This window comes from Dermochelys coriacea, chromosome 9 (genome assembly GCF_009764565.3).
Source record: "Dermochelys coriacea isolate rDerCor1 chromosome 9, rDerCor1.pri.v4, whole genome shotgun sequence".
NCBI classification, from domain to species: domain Eukaryota; kingdom Metazoa; phylum Chordata; order Testudines; family Dermochelyidae; genus Dermochelys; species Dermochelys coriacea.
This window is the reverse complement of record NC_050076.1, coordinates 27,031,490-27,045,432: the sequence shown is the minus strand read 5'-3', so window position 1 is coordinate 27,045,432 and position 13,943 is coordinate 27,031,490. Positions and strand designations below refer to the sequence as shown.

The window sequence follows — 13,943 nt, the reverse complement described above, 5'->3', positions numbered from 1 at the left end:
CTCCACCCTCAAACCCCACTTCACCTCTAGCATTTATAATATAAAAAAATAAATATAAAAATGTGTTTTTAATTTATAAGGGGGAGTCACACTCAAGGCTTGCTGTGTGAAAGGGGTCACCAATGCAAAAGTTTGAGAACCACTGAATTATATTAACTTCAAAAGGCACTAGATCATACCTATGTGCCATACAGAAACTATTTGACATTAAAATTGTTTCTAATATAGCATATGTTGAATTGTATATTTACAATTCAAACTGACTCAAGTATAGAACCTGATCCTACAATTCTCCTCCTGATAAATTTAGAACAGAGGTTGTCGTTTAACTCAGGAAAGTTAATATAGGGTCATTTTGTTGTCGAATTCTTAGAAATCTTGACTGTTCTCTTTGCTTGCCCATTTCCTTGTGGATGATAGGGGCTGAAAGCGATATACTTGAAATCATACTACATCCGAAAAGCTTTGAATTCAGAGCTGGCAAACTATGTTCTGCTCTCAATAACAATATTTTCCATAATGCCAAATTGAGAAATGTGCCTCTTAATTTTTCTAGGACCTGATGCCTTGTGGGTCTAGTGAGAACTAAAATTTCTACAACTCTAGACCAATCAGTGCTTATCAGATATGTCTGTTTTCTAAGAAGTTCTGATGTTCTTTTCGCATTGGCTTGTCTGACAATGTTGGGAGTATGCGAGGTTCTTTGAGTTGTATCTCTCTGGTCATTCTGCTTGTTTACTTTAAAATTTCAGACTTGGAAAGAGCACCAAGAATAACTTCAAATTCTGTGAAAGAGCACACTGAAGATGCATGCTGTTCACTCTGTCAGCTCTGAAATCTGTGGCAAATTTGATAATTAGCCTAATTTTTTGTTTTCACTTAATCTTGTGACATTGCTATAATCATATCTCTCACTTGGTCCATGATGTAATTATTGCATTCCTTTCACATTTATTTAGATATATGTTTAGATATTTTATTGGTAATAGTTACATAAGGCAGAGATATTTTGAAAATGCTATAATCTGGTCAGTTTTTTATATTTCTTGATTTAAATTAAGTCTAATTTGGAAACTGCAGGCTGTGAGATTACATTAACAATGTAAATAATATATTAATTTAACTCCATTTCCCATTCTTATTAGAATCATTGTCATAAAGATAGATTCATGTTGCATAATTCTCTTCTTGCTGACAATTCTTGTGACAGTGAGATCAGTTTTTCTTGCTTCTTTGAGCCCAAAATAGTATACCTCACTACTCTAACCTTTTTTAGTGTTGTACATTTTCATTGTGTCTGACCTGTACATCTGTTTCTATAAGGCTTCTGTGACTGCAAATGGAGAAAACAGGAATGTCCAGCTACTCCAATTACAGGAAGAGACAAAACAATGGTCCCCCATGGAGTATTTTTCAGTATAAATAAGGCATTCATATTCAGATACCTTATTCTTTTGACAAATTATAAAGAGAATAGAAAAATAGCATATCATTGATCCAGTCGTATGACACTTCTTTGTAACAATAATGGGAAGTGATAGAAATTGAACACATTCAATCACAAACTGGAAATCATAATCGGATGGTCCTCTTCTATGTTACTTTAACTTTCTCAAGCATTTTCGGTTAATATTTGAATACTTGTTTTGATTTGTGAAGCTATTCATAACCAATTGCATTGACCCAGTTCAACAGACAGTTAAATCCTATCAGTTTCACTTGAGGAATGATTTTTCAGGGATATGTTTTCTCTCCACATATGTATTTAAACCTGTCCAGAGAAGTACATCTTTTATTTGCCTTTATTGCATTGCTTTAGCTTGCATCTGCTTTTTTTAAACTAGCCTGTTCATATTTTTCTTTGGTTTCCATTTAAATTCCAAATAATTGATGAGCAAAAAACAACAACAACATTGCCAAACACTGCCAAAAAGGAATGACTCTCACAGACTGTGGCGATTAAAATTCAGACTTAAAGGTAAAGTGCACATCAAAAATGAGAAAGCACACTCTTTTGTGCTGAATCCCCTAATAACTGGCCCCTAAGGAGCTTCACCGCAAAAGTCTAACTAAAGTTCTTTAAAAAAAATATTTAAGCCACATTTCTCACTCTTCTTCCCTGAAGCTATTGTGTTGTTTCCTGGTTAAGTGGGGAGAGCCTGGAAAGAGCCATCACAAATACGTGAAGTCTCACTGCAGCCCATGCAGTCCTTTGGTATTTGAAATTTCACACAATGATTCCTTCTTGGGTATCTTCATTGAACCAGAAAATGCCAAAAGAATTTCACACGGTGGGGGAAAATAGCTTGGAAGGGTTGATAAATATATTTTTGTGTGTGTGCCGTTCCCCCTCCCCCACTTGTTTAGTGGCGACATTTAGCACATAAATCTGGCCTTAATTTGCTCTTTGTTTTTGCTTTGCAGATTATTTTAAGGCTGACTCTGAGAGCTGTATTTTCAAAACTATTCATTAAATTCTACCCAAAATAATTTGTGCATAAGCAAGTAATTGTACAAGTAAAATGTGCATTGATACCAGTACTATTTGACATTTGTATAATACCTTCACTCAGAAGATTTACAAACATTAATGAATTAGGTCTCACAACTCCTCTGTGAGATGAGGAAGTATTATTATTTTCATTTTACAGATGGTAAGATGAAGAAGATCAGTGGGAGTTTTACCATTGACTCTTGGATTTCATCCAGAGAGATTAATGTAAATGTTTTTCCCAAGATCACACAAAAAGTTCATTACAAGACTAGGAATAAAACATATATCTCCCAACTCACAGACCCATGCTTTAGCTGCAAGATTATCATTTCTCCATTATTTGTGCACGCAAAACGGTACTTTCCTATGCAAATAGCCATTTGCATAAGCAATTGCCCATTCTTCATGCACAAATACATATTTTCCTGCACACTTACCGATTTGCATGTGTCTTCTCATGTTTCAAGGGGGGCAATTTAAGCAAGTAGTTTTGAAAACATGGCCCTTAGACCCTTTATAGTATGGCATAAATGGTATATCAGCTGATGTTCTAATACACCTCAGTATTTAGGCACAGATAGTTTGTACTATGGGTATTATGTTAAATAGACAAAAGCAGGAAAATTTATAGTTAGGACTGTGTCACATCTAGAATATAACTTGTGGGATGCCTGTCAACTGGATCTACAGCATCTCAGCTCAAGCATTTTTAGCTTTATTCCCTCACATGTAATACTGAGACCGAAATGCTTGTGATGAAATATCACCCATAAAATATTATGCTCTTCCATACAAGACTGTCATAACATGATGAAACATTGGCAAATCAGTTGGCAGTAGATTTGCAAATGGATAAGGCAATACAATGTCAACTTGATTAGGGCCAAATTCATCTACCATAAAATTGTGATAAAGAAATTGGGAATACTCTCAACATATGTTGTCTGCCAGATTATCAAAACTTGGCCTTTTTTGCACCCTCAAAGTCTGAGTGGAAATAATTGCAGGCACAAAGTTGCATCCAGGGTTATTTGCCCCAGAATTTCAATTCAGTTGGACATCTGAATATTTAACGCTGCCCATAGAAAAGTTACCTCGATGAATTTGGTCTGCAACATATGGCAAGCCTGCTGAGTGTAGATGTATCCTAAATGAAAATTGTGTGTGCGGATAATTGTGTCCAAAATTGTTTGCATATTTCTGGTTGCTCGTACAAAACATCGGCTTGGTTAAGAATGCACTGAAAAGCGAGCCCTATTTACAATTGATTTTTTAGGGTATATTTTCTAGTCTCCAGCTCAGTTTTATTCCCCCTCTACTTTGGTATGCTTAAAACAAGCTACCCTGCCACCGCCCACTCTGTTCTTTATTGCTTTGCAAAAATGCTAAACTGACAAGCACTGTTTCCAGAGCTCCATTTCTGCTGATGATGTCAGTGGTGCAAGTGTAGAAAGAGAAAAGTTTGCTGTTTATGGGAGTGTAGCACCAGAAGCACAGAAGTGTGCAGTTCTGTCACCTAAAAGAGATTGGACAAGTGCAGGATGTGTTAGGGCTCATGATGCAAAAGAAGATAATTTAGAATTGAGTTATTTGCAGGACCTTCTTTTATCTTACGTCTCATTAAGTCATTTGAGATCAGCTGGGTTGTTCTTGTTCACTGTGCTGAGGTTCAGTCTGAATAGGACTGAGGGCAGGGCCCCAGTCAGGAACTCATTTCCTGAGGATGTCAGTTGAGGGATCTCCGAAAATGTTTTCAGGGCTTGTCTTCCATATTTAGGTTAGTTTTTTCATGGTCATTTTAACTTCCTCTGTTTCTGTGTCTCCTGATTTGAGAAGAGGGAGAGGGTTCTGTTTATTAATTGAATTATTTTTATGTTCAGCATCTGGGTGTCTTTTTCAGAGACTGACTCTACATAAATTATTGGCATGCTCAAAATATCATCTGCCATCTTGGATTTGCTGACAAGGAGCAACTCCTAATGTCCATTTCTCAAAGTTTCAAAGCTTAGTTTTCTAATGCAAACCTTGTTTAGCGTGGGCATAAGGTTAAATGGACAAACTGAATTTTTCCTCAATACTTCTCTTCTTGCTGACCAGCAGAATAGAAATGAACAAAAAAACTGCTGAGTTACCCTATTAGCATATGAAAGCTTGCAGTTGTATCCTACAGTAACATTGTTTTGTAATGTCTTGCAATATGCAGTTTTTTATTAATGTTATGGCAGCCCATAAAACAAACTCAGACAATAACAAATGTAGTCTTATGTCATTGAAAGCTTTGCTGTCTGTTAAAACAGTAAGATGCTCATAGTAAATAACCATAGTTTTTTCCCCAGTAGAACTTAGAGGTCATTTGAATAAATAAACATTTCATAGCCTTCAATACAAGTTTTTGTCTTGAAGCAATAACGAAATCCTGGGAAATAAATATATATTTCATTTAAACTATGAAGATTATGCTTGAAACTGTTAAACATCAGGAAATAAAGTTATGAATTTTGATGTGTTTTTGTCTGTAGCAAGACTTGCTGCAGTTGTCTAGATTTTATAAATAATAATAATAATAAAACCATCAAAGTTAGCTGTTTCCACAAAGATATTATTTGAATATAAGTTTCTCAGAGGTGCAGAGTTACAGGCATACACGTAAAGCTAAGACCAGCAGGCATCAGCTCACCCCACTACTTTAATTCGGAGGAGTGTCATTCTGAAGTGCATCATGCTGCTTAAATCAAATTCTGTGATTAATATTTAATGTTACTGTGATGGAATCACTTTCTCCCCTGAGGTTAACTTACGTTTTGCCAGACATCCTGACAACACTGCAATTCTTATATTCCCTGTATGACCTGGGCTTTTCCTTGAGAAAGGTCAGAATAAAGGGTGCTTTTGTTCATATCTAGCTTGCCGGTGATATATTGACAAAGTGTCTGCTGGCTGAATGGAATAGTTTTACAGTATTAAACAAGTGCTGATTTCTGTGGAGAGGCAGAAGTGCCTTATGGTTTAGAAGGAAGTGAATTGGTTAGGTCAGGAGAATGTACCATTTGTGAACTCCCCCTTTCCTTTTATACTCCTGTTGGATACAGTAGACGGTACGCTGGCTGTGCTCAAGGCAGAACTGGAGAGAAAGCAGCTTGAAAGTGATCTGCAGTTTGAAAGCTTGCTTTTTTTTCTGTCGGGATTCTACAGGCGCTTGTGCTTGTGTTGGAAGCTGTTTTAAAGCTAACATGGTTTAATCCACTAACTGCATGTTGGGTAAATTCAAAACCCACATGCTCGTCCTCTTGCAGTGGAATAAGTCACATCTGATGGACATTTTCTGTGCTTATAGCATAGTAATGAACGTCTGACAGGCGCGACCTTTCATAAGACAGCCCACACTATTGGCTTTCTGCCCAGAATATTGCTGCAACACTATCTGTGATTGGTTATCTCTCTATCATGCATTGCTTCACAAGGGAAAACGGCCCCTTTTTTAATAAATCTACGATGGCTGGCTGCAATATGCTATACTGTAAGTATATTGTGTGAAAGAAACAGACAGACTGTAATTCTGCATAGTAGTCTAGGAGCACATGGCAAGGCTGTAATGCTGTGGGACCTCAGTGGAATGCTGCTTGGTAAATTTTAACGTATTTGTTTTTTCTACAGGTTGGTACTAAGAAGTGCCTTTCCTGACGTCTCTGCTGCTTGGAACCGCTTCTAGAGCAGTCTCTGCTTTTTGCCTTGCTTGCTGCCAGCTAGACTGCGACGACAGCACATCCACCCTCCACCTCTAGCCCAGACACCCCCATTTCTACTTATAATCAAGAGAAAAGCTCTAAGTATCAGGCATTGCCCTAGGCTGCTTTAGTATAAAAATAAGTTTGCTGAAAAAGTAAGATATCTTCTGCCAGAAAATCAAGGAGAGAAAAAAAAATTCTCGATTGTTGCTCTAAACTGCTGCATCTGTCTATGCCAAACTAATCAATACCGATTGCACCACAAAACGCAATTGCAAATTCAGCTGTGTTGGAGATTACCTTTCAGACAACTTTACTGAAAGCAGCTTGGAAATTCTGTGTCAAAGGGTCTGCCACGTTTTCATGCTTGCATTTTGGGCTCCAAATTGGCACTCGGAATGGGTTACTGAGAGCACAAGGCTAGTTTCAGGCCACACTTTTTAACATTCATCTTACTTATGAACCTAGCATTTCTTTAAATACAAAACCTCTTTCAATTAGCAGTTTCATGCTGTGAATTTCTAGTTGGAAACCTTTTCTTTGATATTGTGACAACACAATTTTACATGTACTTTTAAAGTAGGGAGCGGGGAAAAAAGTATTTTGGAGGTGACATTTTCATCATTTCCAATCTATCAGTTTGGCTGTTTGTTTGTTTGTTTCACTGAAAATTTTAACTACCTGTAAAAATCTAAACATGGCTGTTAGTGTCACACCGATTCGGGACACAAAATGGCTAACACTGGAAGTGTGTAGAGAGTTCCAAAGAGGGACTTGCTCACGACCAGACACGGAATGTAAATTTGCACATCCATCGAAAAGCTGCCAAGTTGAAAATGGACGAGTAATCGCCTGCTTTGATTCATTGAAAGTGAGTAAATATTAAATTCTTTTCAAGGATAAATAGATAATGAATGAAGCAATTATAATCGGCAGAACCATAGCGTCTGGGAGATATGGATTGCTGTCTGTGCTAGTATGGAGATTTATGGCTTTTTTTATTGCTGATTTGTTGGTTTTGTTTTTCTCAAGGGATGGGGGAGAGGAGAATAAAGGGGAAATAATTGTAACAGAGTTCAAGCTCTCTGGAATTGGTGTGGTTACAGTTACTAGTTCCTTAACCCTAAATTGTTATTGGTCTGTAGCTGGTGTAAAAAGCAATGTATATTTCGTTTAGAAATAGCAAAGTCATAGTAGAGATTCTTTTAAATAAATAAATAAGTAAAAGAGACTGGAAATGAAAACCATGTGTTCTAAATGATGATTTGTTGTTGTCTTGTAACTGCATGTGGATTGTTGCTGGCTCTGGACAGGTAGACAGTGCATTGGAGATCAGTATTTTCCTTCATAAATTAGCATGGCTACTTCTGAAAGCATCTTTTTTTCATTTTTTGAACTTCCATGATTTTTTTCTTCCTTCTTACAAATATAATTATTTAATGAAAGGAGTGATGCATTCCTTGGAAAACTTAACTGAAAGTCAGGTATCTCCAGTCATGCAAGGACGACTATAACAGCGAAGTTAGAGATTTACTGCCACTTCCAAAAAATATATGCTAGGCAAGCTGTGTAAAGTATAGGACTGGTATTTTCAACTGTCTCCAGTTTCAGGAGTCAGTTGTGAAACATACAGATTTCCAGCTCCTTCTCTTCATTCTTTATTAATTAAATAATCCCAGACTTTAAATAGCCATCCCGCAGACTTTAACTTAATACAGCACAGAGTCATAAATCAGAGGCTGATAGAAAAATTATGTCTCTTTGTTTTATCTAGAATATAATATTGCTGCTCTTAATGCCAAATCCCAGGAAGGGGAGCAAAGCCTGAGTATATGGGCATTGCTGTGGACAAAAATGTCATGGGTTGAAGGAGGGAATGTTCTGCCTTAGCTAGCTGCTGTAGGCCGATTGTATAGCCCGATCAGGATCACAGCTAGAGCAGGGCAGCAAATGGTTTTCCCATCCCACCAAAAATTATGAAATTTCAACAAGTTTTCCTGTTCCGAAATGGAACAAAAAGTCAAAGCCTTGAAAATGTCTGTGAACCAAAAATTCTAAAGAATGTGGTTCAGATCAATCAAGCATTTTCATATAAATACATTTGAAACCTTTTGTTTTGACTGTGGCCCTTTTTAATGTAAAAACTGTTTTTTTCATATAGCTTAAATTTTGAGATGAAAAGTAAAATTTTGATGTGGCAAACAGGATTTTTATCATTTCTAAAATTTCAAAACAAAATATTTTGACAATTTCTAAGCTTTTTTTCCAAAATGTTTTCAAGTTGAGAAATTTGTCAGAATAGACCCTTGCCCACGAAAAGTTTGACTTTTGACAAATCAGCATTTCCCAATGAAAAACATTTCACAAAAAATTCCCAACCAGCTCTAGTCACAGCTTCGGGGCATTTGGGTAGCAGTGGATACAATGTACTGCTTCCTCTTCATGGTGGGCTTGATCTAGTGTATATGCTCTGTGCATGGGCTTAGTCCCTGCCACCATGCTGAGCCAGCTCCATTTTCTGCACTTGTCGTGAGTTGTGAAGCTCTATTATTATTATTTTGTAAAAATATTCATACTGTAACATAGATATCTGATATTCAGGTTTAACTCATGGAACTCAATAAAATGCCTCTGTATGAAAGAACTTAAGAATTGGAATTCATTTATTGTTAAAACGTCAGAACTAGCTACAACATCAACATATAGTTTAATTTCCTAGCTAATTGCTTCTACTCATTTGACTGTGCAAAGTTTCACATCCCCACTCCTGGGTTGCTCTACTAGTCTTAAGTTTAAAAAAAAAATTTAAAATACAATAGGTTCAGAAAAAATGTTAAAAGGTTGAAAGTGAGACACCAGCGTTCATTAAAAACAAATCCTTGAAAACTTTAACATGGTTCATAATAGAAAGCTTCCTCCAAGTCTATTGCCACCAAAGAACTGTGATTTCCAGGTTAGAGAAATACCTTAAAACTTTCATGCTTAAGGCAGCAGTCAGCCAAGAGGAAGTGTGTTATGGGGGATAAGGCATAGGACTAGAAATCAGGAGGCTATTCTATTCCAGGCTGTGTTACTGACTCATACTACTTTGGGCAAGTAGTTGCCCTTTCCTTGTGAATTAGATGATTATCTCCTTTGTAAAGAGCCATGAGATCCGGGGTGAAAAGGACTAAGTGGTATATGACTGTTTCAAAATACTAGGTGGAGGTGATTATTCTTGTTGACCAGGTGGAATCATTAGAGTTGAGTGGGTTGTAAAGTGGGGCAGAATTTGTTACAAATATTCTTTTACCATTGAAAAACATACTGTTTAATAGTTATATTTGGGTCCTACCAAATTCACGGTCCATTTTGGTCAATTTCATGGTCATAGGATTTAAAAAATTGTAAATTTCATGATTTCAGATATTTAAATCTGAAATTTCACAGAGTTGTAACTGTAGGGGTCCTGACCCAAAAGGGGACTGTAGGCAGGTTGCAAGGTATGAGGGTCTCAGTATTGCCACCCTTACTTCTGCACTGCTGCAGGCGGCGGTGCTGCCTTCAGAGCTGGTCAACCAGAGAGCAACAGCTGCTGGCCAGGAGCCCAGCTCTGAAGGCAGAGCCACCACCACCAGCAGCACAGAAGTAAAGATGGCATGGTATGCTACTGCCACCCTTACTTCTGCACTGCTGCCTTTAAAGCTGGGCCCTTGGCCAGCAGCTGCAATTCTCCAGCTGCCCAGCTTTGAAGGAAGCGGCGCAGAATTAAGGATGGAATGTTATGATATTGCCATCCTTACTTCTGCACTGGTACTGGCCTGGTGCTGCCTTCAGAGTTGGGTGCCTGGCCAGGAGCTACCACTCTCTGGCCACCCAGCTCTGAAGGCAGCGCAGAAGTAAGGGTGGCAATACTGTGGACCCCCCCTACAATAACCTTGCAATCCCCCTTCCTCCATAACCACCTTTTGGGTCATGAACCCCAGTTTGAGAAGCTCTGGTGAAATTGGCATAGTATATGGTAAAGCACACAAAAGACCAGATTTCAGCAGGGGAGAGATCAGATTTCACGGTCCGTGACACGTTTTTAATGGCCATGAATTTGGTATTGCCCTAGTTACATGTTTACATCTGTTAATCCCAAAAGGCTTGCTGTGGCCCGAACCTCACTCTGCGCCCTAGTCAAAGCTTTGTGCTGGAAGGTTCTGCAGGTGTCAGATGGAATTCTCCTTTCTGCAAGCTGCAGAGCACCAGTTCTGAAGCTCCGTGGCTATTATTACCACCCATGAGTAGACCAAACTGCATTAGTAAACTCGCATTTAGTGTAATCTGGCTAGTGTATGTTTTATAAGCAGATAGTTGAGATGTGGTTAAATTAGATTATTCTGACAGCTGCAGGAAAATCCCTTTGGCAGTTTGAAAGTGAAATATACATCTTTATTGAATTTCCTGCCCAACTCAACTAGCAGCAAAACACCTGCATTTTTGTGTGTGTACTGGGCTAAAAAGGCCCTGTTTTTTCCCCACAAAGTCACAGTTCCTGTTGATCCTGTGGACTTTTTAAAAGATGTAGTAAAAATTAAACTACAGGCTTTATATCCAGATTTAAAACATTTAAATATATAGTTAGTAGTCTTACTCTTTACTAACACCTCAGTGTCTCTAAAAGTTGACTATAAAACCATTAACCTTTAAATAGTTATAGACTCATTAATCACCTTATCAATGCATATAATAATAATTAGTAATGAACAATTATCTGAATAGCTCATATTACATATTGGAAGTAGGCCAGATCTTTAGAGTTATGGACACTTGTTAGTGAATTGGCAATAAATCTCTAATTCATATGATTTTAAAAAATCATCTGACAAGTACCGTGGTGTTTCTACTAGTTTTCTAGCTTGTGCGATGAGATGTGCACTAGTATTGCAGAATGCTTGTAGTGCCTGTATAGTAAGAGTATTTGAGCACAAGGTGGATAGAGCCTATGTGCTTTTCTATATTTAGAACATTAGACAGGCAAAGCAAATACTTTCTACGGGGACCCCCTGAAATGGCAGTACTATTCTGCTGTGCAGTTTCAGACTTTGGCCACACTCCCACGTGCCTGACATTTAATATATCGGGCAAGAGTTTCTAGCTTCAAGAAGAAAATGTAATTCATTACAAGAAGTAAAAATATTGAAGAAATTGTTCGTTTATATAAAGGAAAATCATCTCTGAGTTGTAGCCTTTTCAGTTTAGACAAAAATGAGTTTGTTTTGATAAATGAAAATGATAGATGTCTAAATTTGTGGCTAAGAGAGAATTAGGGAACCAGTCCTGAGACTGTTTCCATTGGTGTCATGTGACTGCTTCTGTGAGTAAGAGCTTGGAGTAGTGATCTCCAGTTTAGGAAACATTCAATGTATGCAGTGAATGTCGATTCACTATTATTAAAACCTGCAGTTCTTTTTGAGGCGAACTCTCCTTGATTTTGACGGACTGGGTAAGAACTGCAGGATTTGGGCCAAATAAAGGATTATCCTTTTAATGCTAATGTTCACCACATAAACTGTTGCTTTGCTGATAAATCTTTGGTCCCTTAAGCTTATAGCACAGGGGTTCTCAAACTAGGGGTCGGAACCCCTCAGGGGGTCACGAGGTTTTACATGGGGGGGTGCGAGCTGTCAGCTTCCACCCCAAACCTCGCTTTGCATCCAGCACTTATAATGATGTTAAACATATAAAAAAGTGTTTTTAATTTATGGGGGGGATCGTACTCAGAACCTTGCTATGTGAAAGGGGTCCCCAGTACAAAAGTTTGAGAACCACTGTTATAGCATCTCCAGGATTTGCTACCTCATACTAAATTTCTATATCCTGATGGGATATAAAATGGGTTTGGACCTAAACTTGCCTTCAACACATGCAAAATTATGAGCAATCATATTCCCTTGTAAATACATTTCTCTTTTTTTCTTCTTTGAACATTTTCAGTAAACGTTAGATGCTAGAAAGTTCAGGTATTCTTGCAGTGTTTATAATCTATATAGAATTTTTAATGGTATGGTTATGCATATGAGATCCATAGATTACACAGTAATTTAATGCTTACAATTACATTCCATTGTAAAGACACCTCTTTTGCAATATGAACTCTCAGACTCTTCATAAATTCAGAGCACTGTTCCATTTATTTATCGAGAAGCTTCAAAATGTTAGAGGTAATATTTTGACCTTGTAAAATATATGAATTCATTTTGGATTAATCTGCAGAGAATCTCAATTCTCCATCGCCTGAGAGATGGAATTATTAATTATACATATCTCCACTCTTGGTCTCCTTAAATTAAAAAGAAAAACAACACTTTTGGGGTCTGATTTTGCAGTGGATTATACCAGTATAAATTCACAAAATCAGGCTCTCATTTATTGATTTGAGTATAACATATAAAGAGAGAGAATATCATTGCCATGTAGGAGATAGTTACACATTTCTTTTCCTTCTTCAGTATACATCTGATAATGGCCTAAGCTCCCAATTGGGGGAAAGAAATTGGGAAACCAGAACAAGTAAATGAAGTGGGAAAAATAGGGTGTGAGGGGGAAATAACCCACTTTAAAAAAGCATATATAAATGTTCCACTGTAGAAATATCAGTGGCATTCAAAAATCTTACCAGCTAACCCAGACAGAGTTATAGCTCAGTAAGGCATGTTTCATATTAAATTGTTAAGCTCTACATCTGCAGGAAGAAATTAAAAACTTGTAATAATACATTTACACTATTTCATTTATACAGCGTCTAAATGGAAGAAACTCTGAATAGATGTAGATACAACAGTAAAGAGGAAAACAGTTTCTCATCTGAGAGAAAACTGTAAAAACACAAAATAAAAATAAATAAAAAGGCTTTTGACAGCAAAAGTTCACACACTTTAACTTGTCTCCAAAGTTAAATTTTCATATGAGGGATCAGGAGCAGCCTCTGAAGTCTCTGTCCTTTTCTGCTGAACCAAAATCTCAGCTTTTTCTACATTTCTAAATACAAAATGTCTGGTTTCCAAAGTTCACTCTTAATTTTGCTGGATACAAGAAATTGTATTAAAACCAACATCTTATATATATTGTTCAACTTTAAAGAAGCAATAACATCGCTTTGTTAGCACTGAAGAATAATTATACCAGTAAGGCTAGAACTCAATTCGAGAAGTAGCAAACATCAAGGAAGTAGTACCTCTTGCATTTGTTAGGAACTTATGTCTAACTGCCAGAATTCAGATAATGTGAGGACAGTCTGTGGAATCTTAGAATCAGATGATTTCTTCCCTGATAGTCTCCTGGCTAAGATCGAGATGGCTGATCTACAATCCTACTGACATTTTATAAGTTAGCTTTTTCCGAAAATAAACTTCCAGAATATTTATTGTTTGTAGGAAAATCAGCACCTCACAAATTCTTATTCTGGCATTCGTCTAGTTCACCTGTTTTATATGGCATGCCTTTGTTCTCTTTGGGCAGAGAACTGAAAGTCCCTTATGAAATGGCACAGGAGGTTTGGAGTTCACCTCATTGTTTATGTCCACGTAATCACTGGGAGAAAGATTTCACTTGTTTCCTATCTGTGGTGGAAATGGAATCTTACTAAGCATCTAATCTTTTGCAGAATAATTGCAGGCTTGCTTCAAGTCAAACGGTCCAGCCTCTCAGATGGAGAGGAAAGACAGCAGTTCCCAGTTCTCAAAGGCAGCCAGCCCTCT

General features: G+C 37.4%; 1 protein-coding gene across 44 annotated transcripts in view; it reads left to right on the top strand.

Annotated features, from left to right (window-relative positions):
* The window catches only part of MBNL1 (muscleblind like splicing regulator 1), a 185,729-nt gene that overhangs the window by 31,896 nt on the left and 139,890 nt on the right, over nt 1-13,943 (top strand). For 34 of the 44 annotated variants that reach the window (XM_038415265.2, XM_043492017.1, XM_043492010.1 and 31 more), the window contains one exon: nt 6,149-7,090. The exons of 5 other annotated variants lie outside the window; for them this stretch is intronic. In XM_038415265.2, coding sequence (XP_038271193.1) covers nt 6,917-7,090 — 174 coding nt within the window. In that variant the 5' untranslated portion in view covers nt 6,149-6,916. Of the gene's footprint in view, nt 1-5,576; nt 6,012-6,148; nt 7,091-13,943 lie in introns of those variants that run through there. 5 more of the 44 variants (XM_043492015.1, XM_043491998.1, XM_043491995.1 and 2 more) reach the window with 2 other exon arrangements.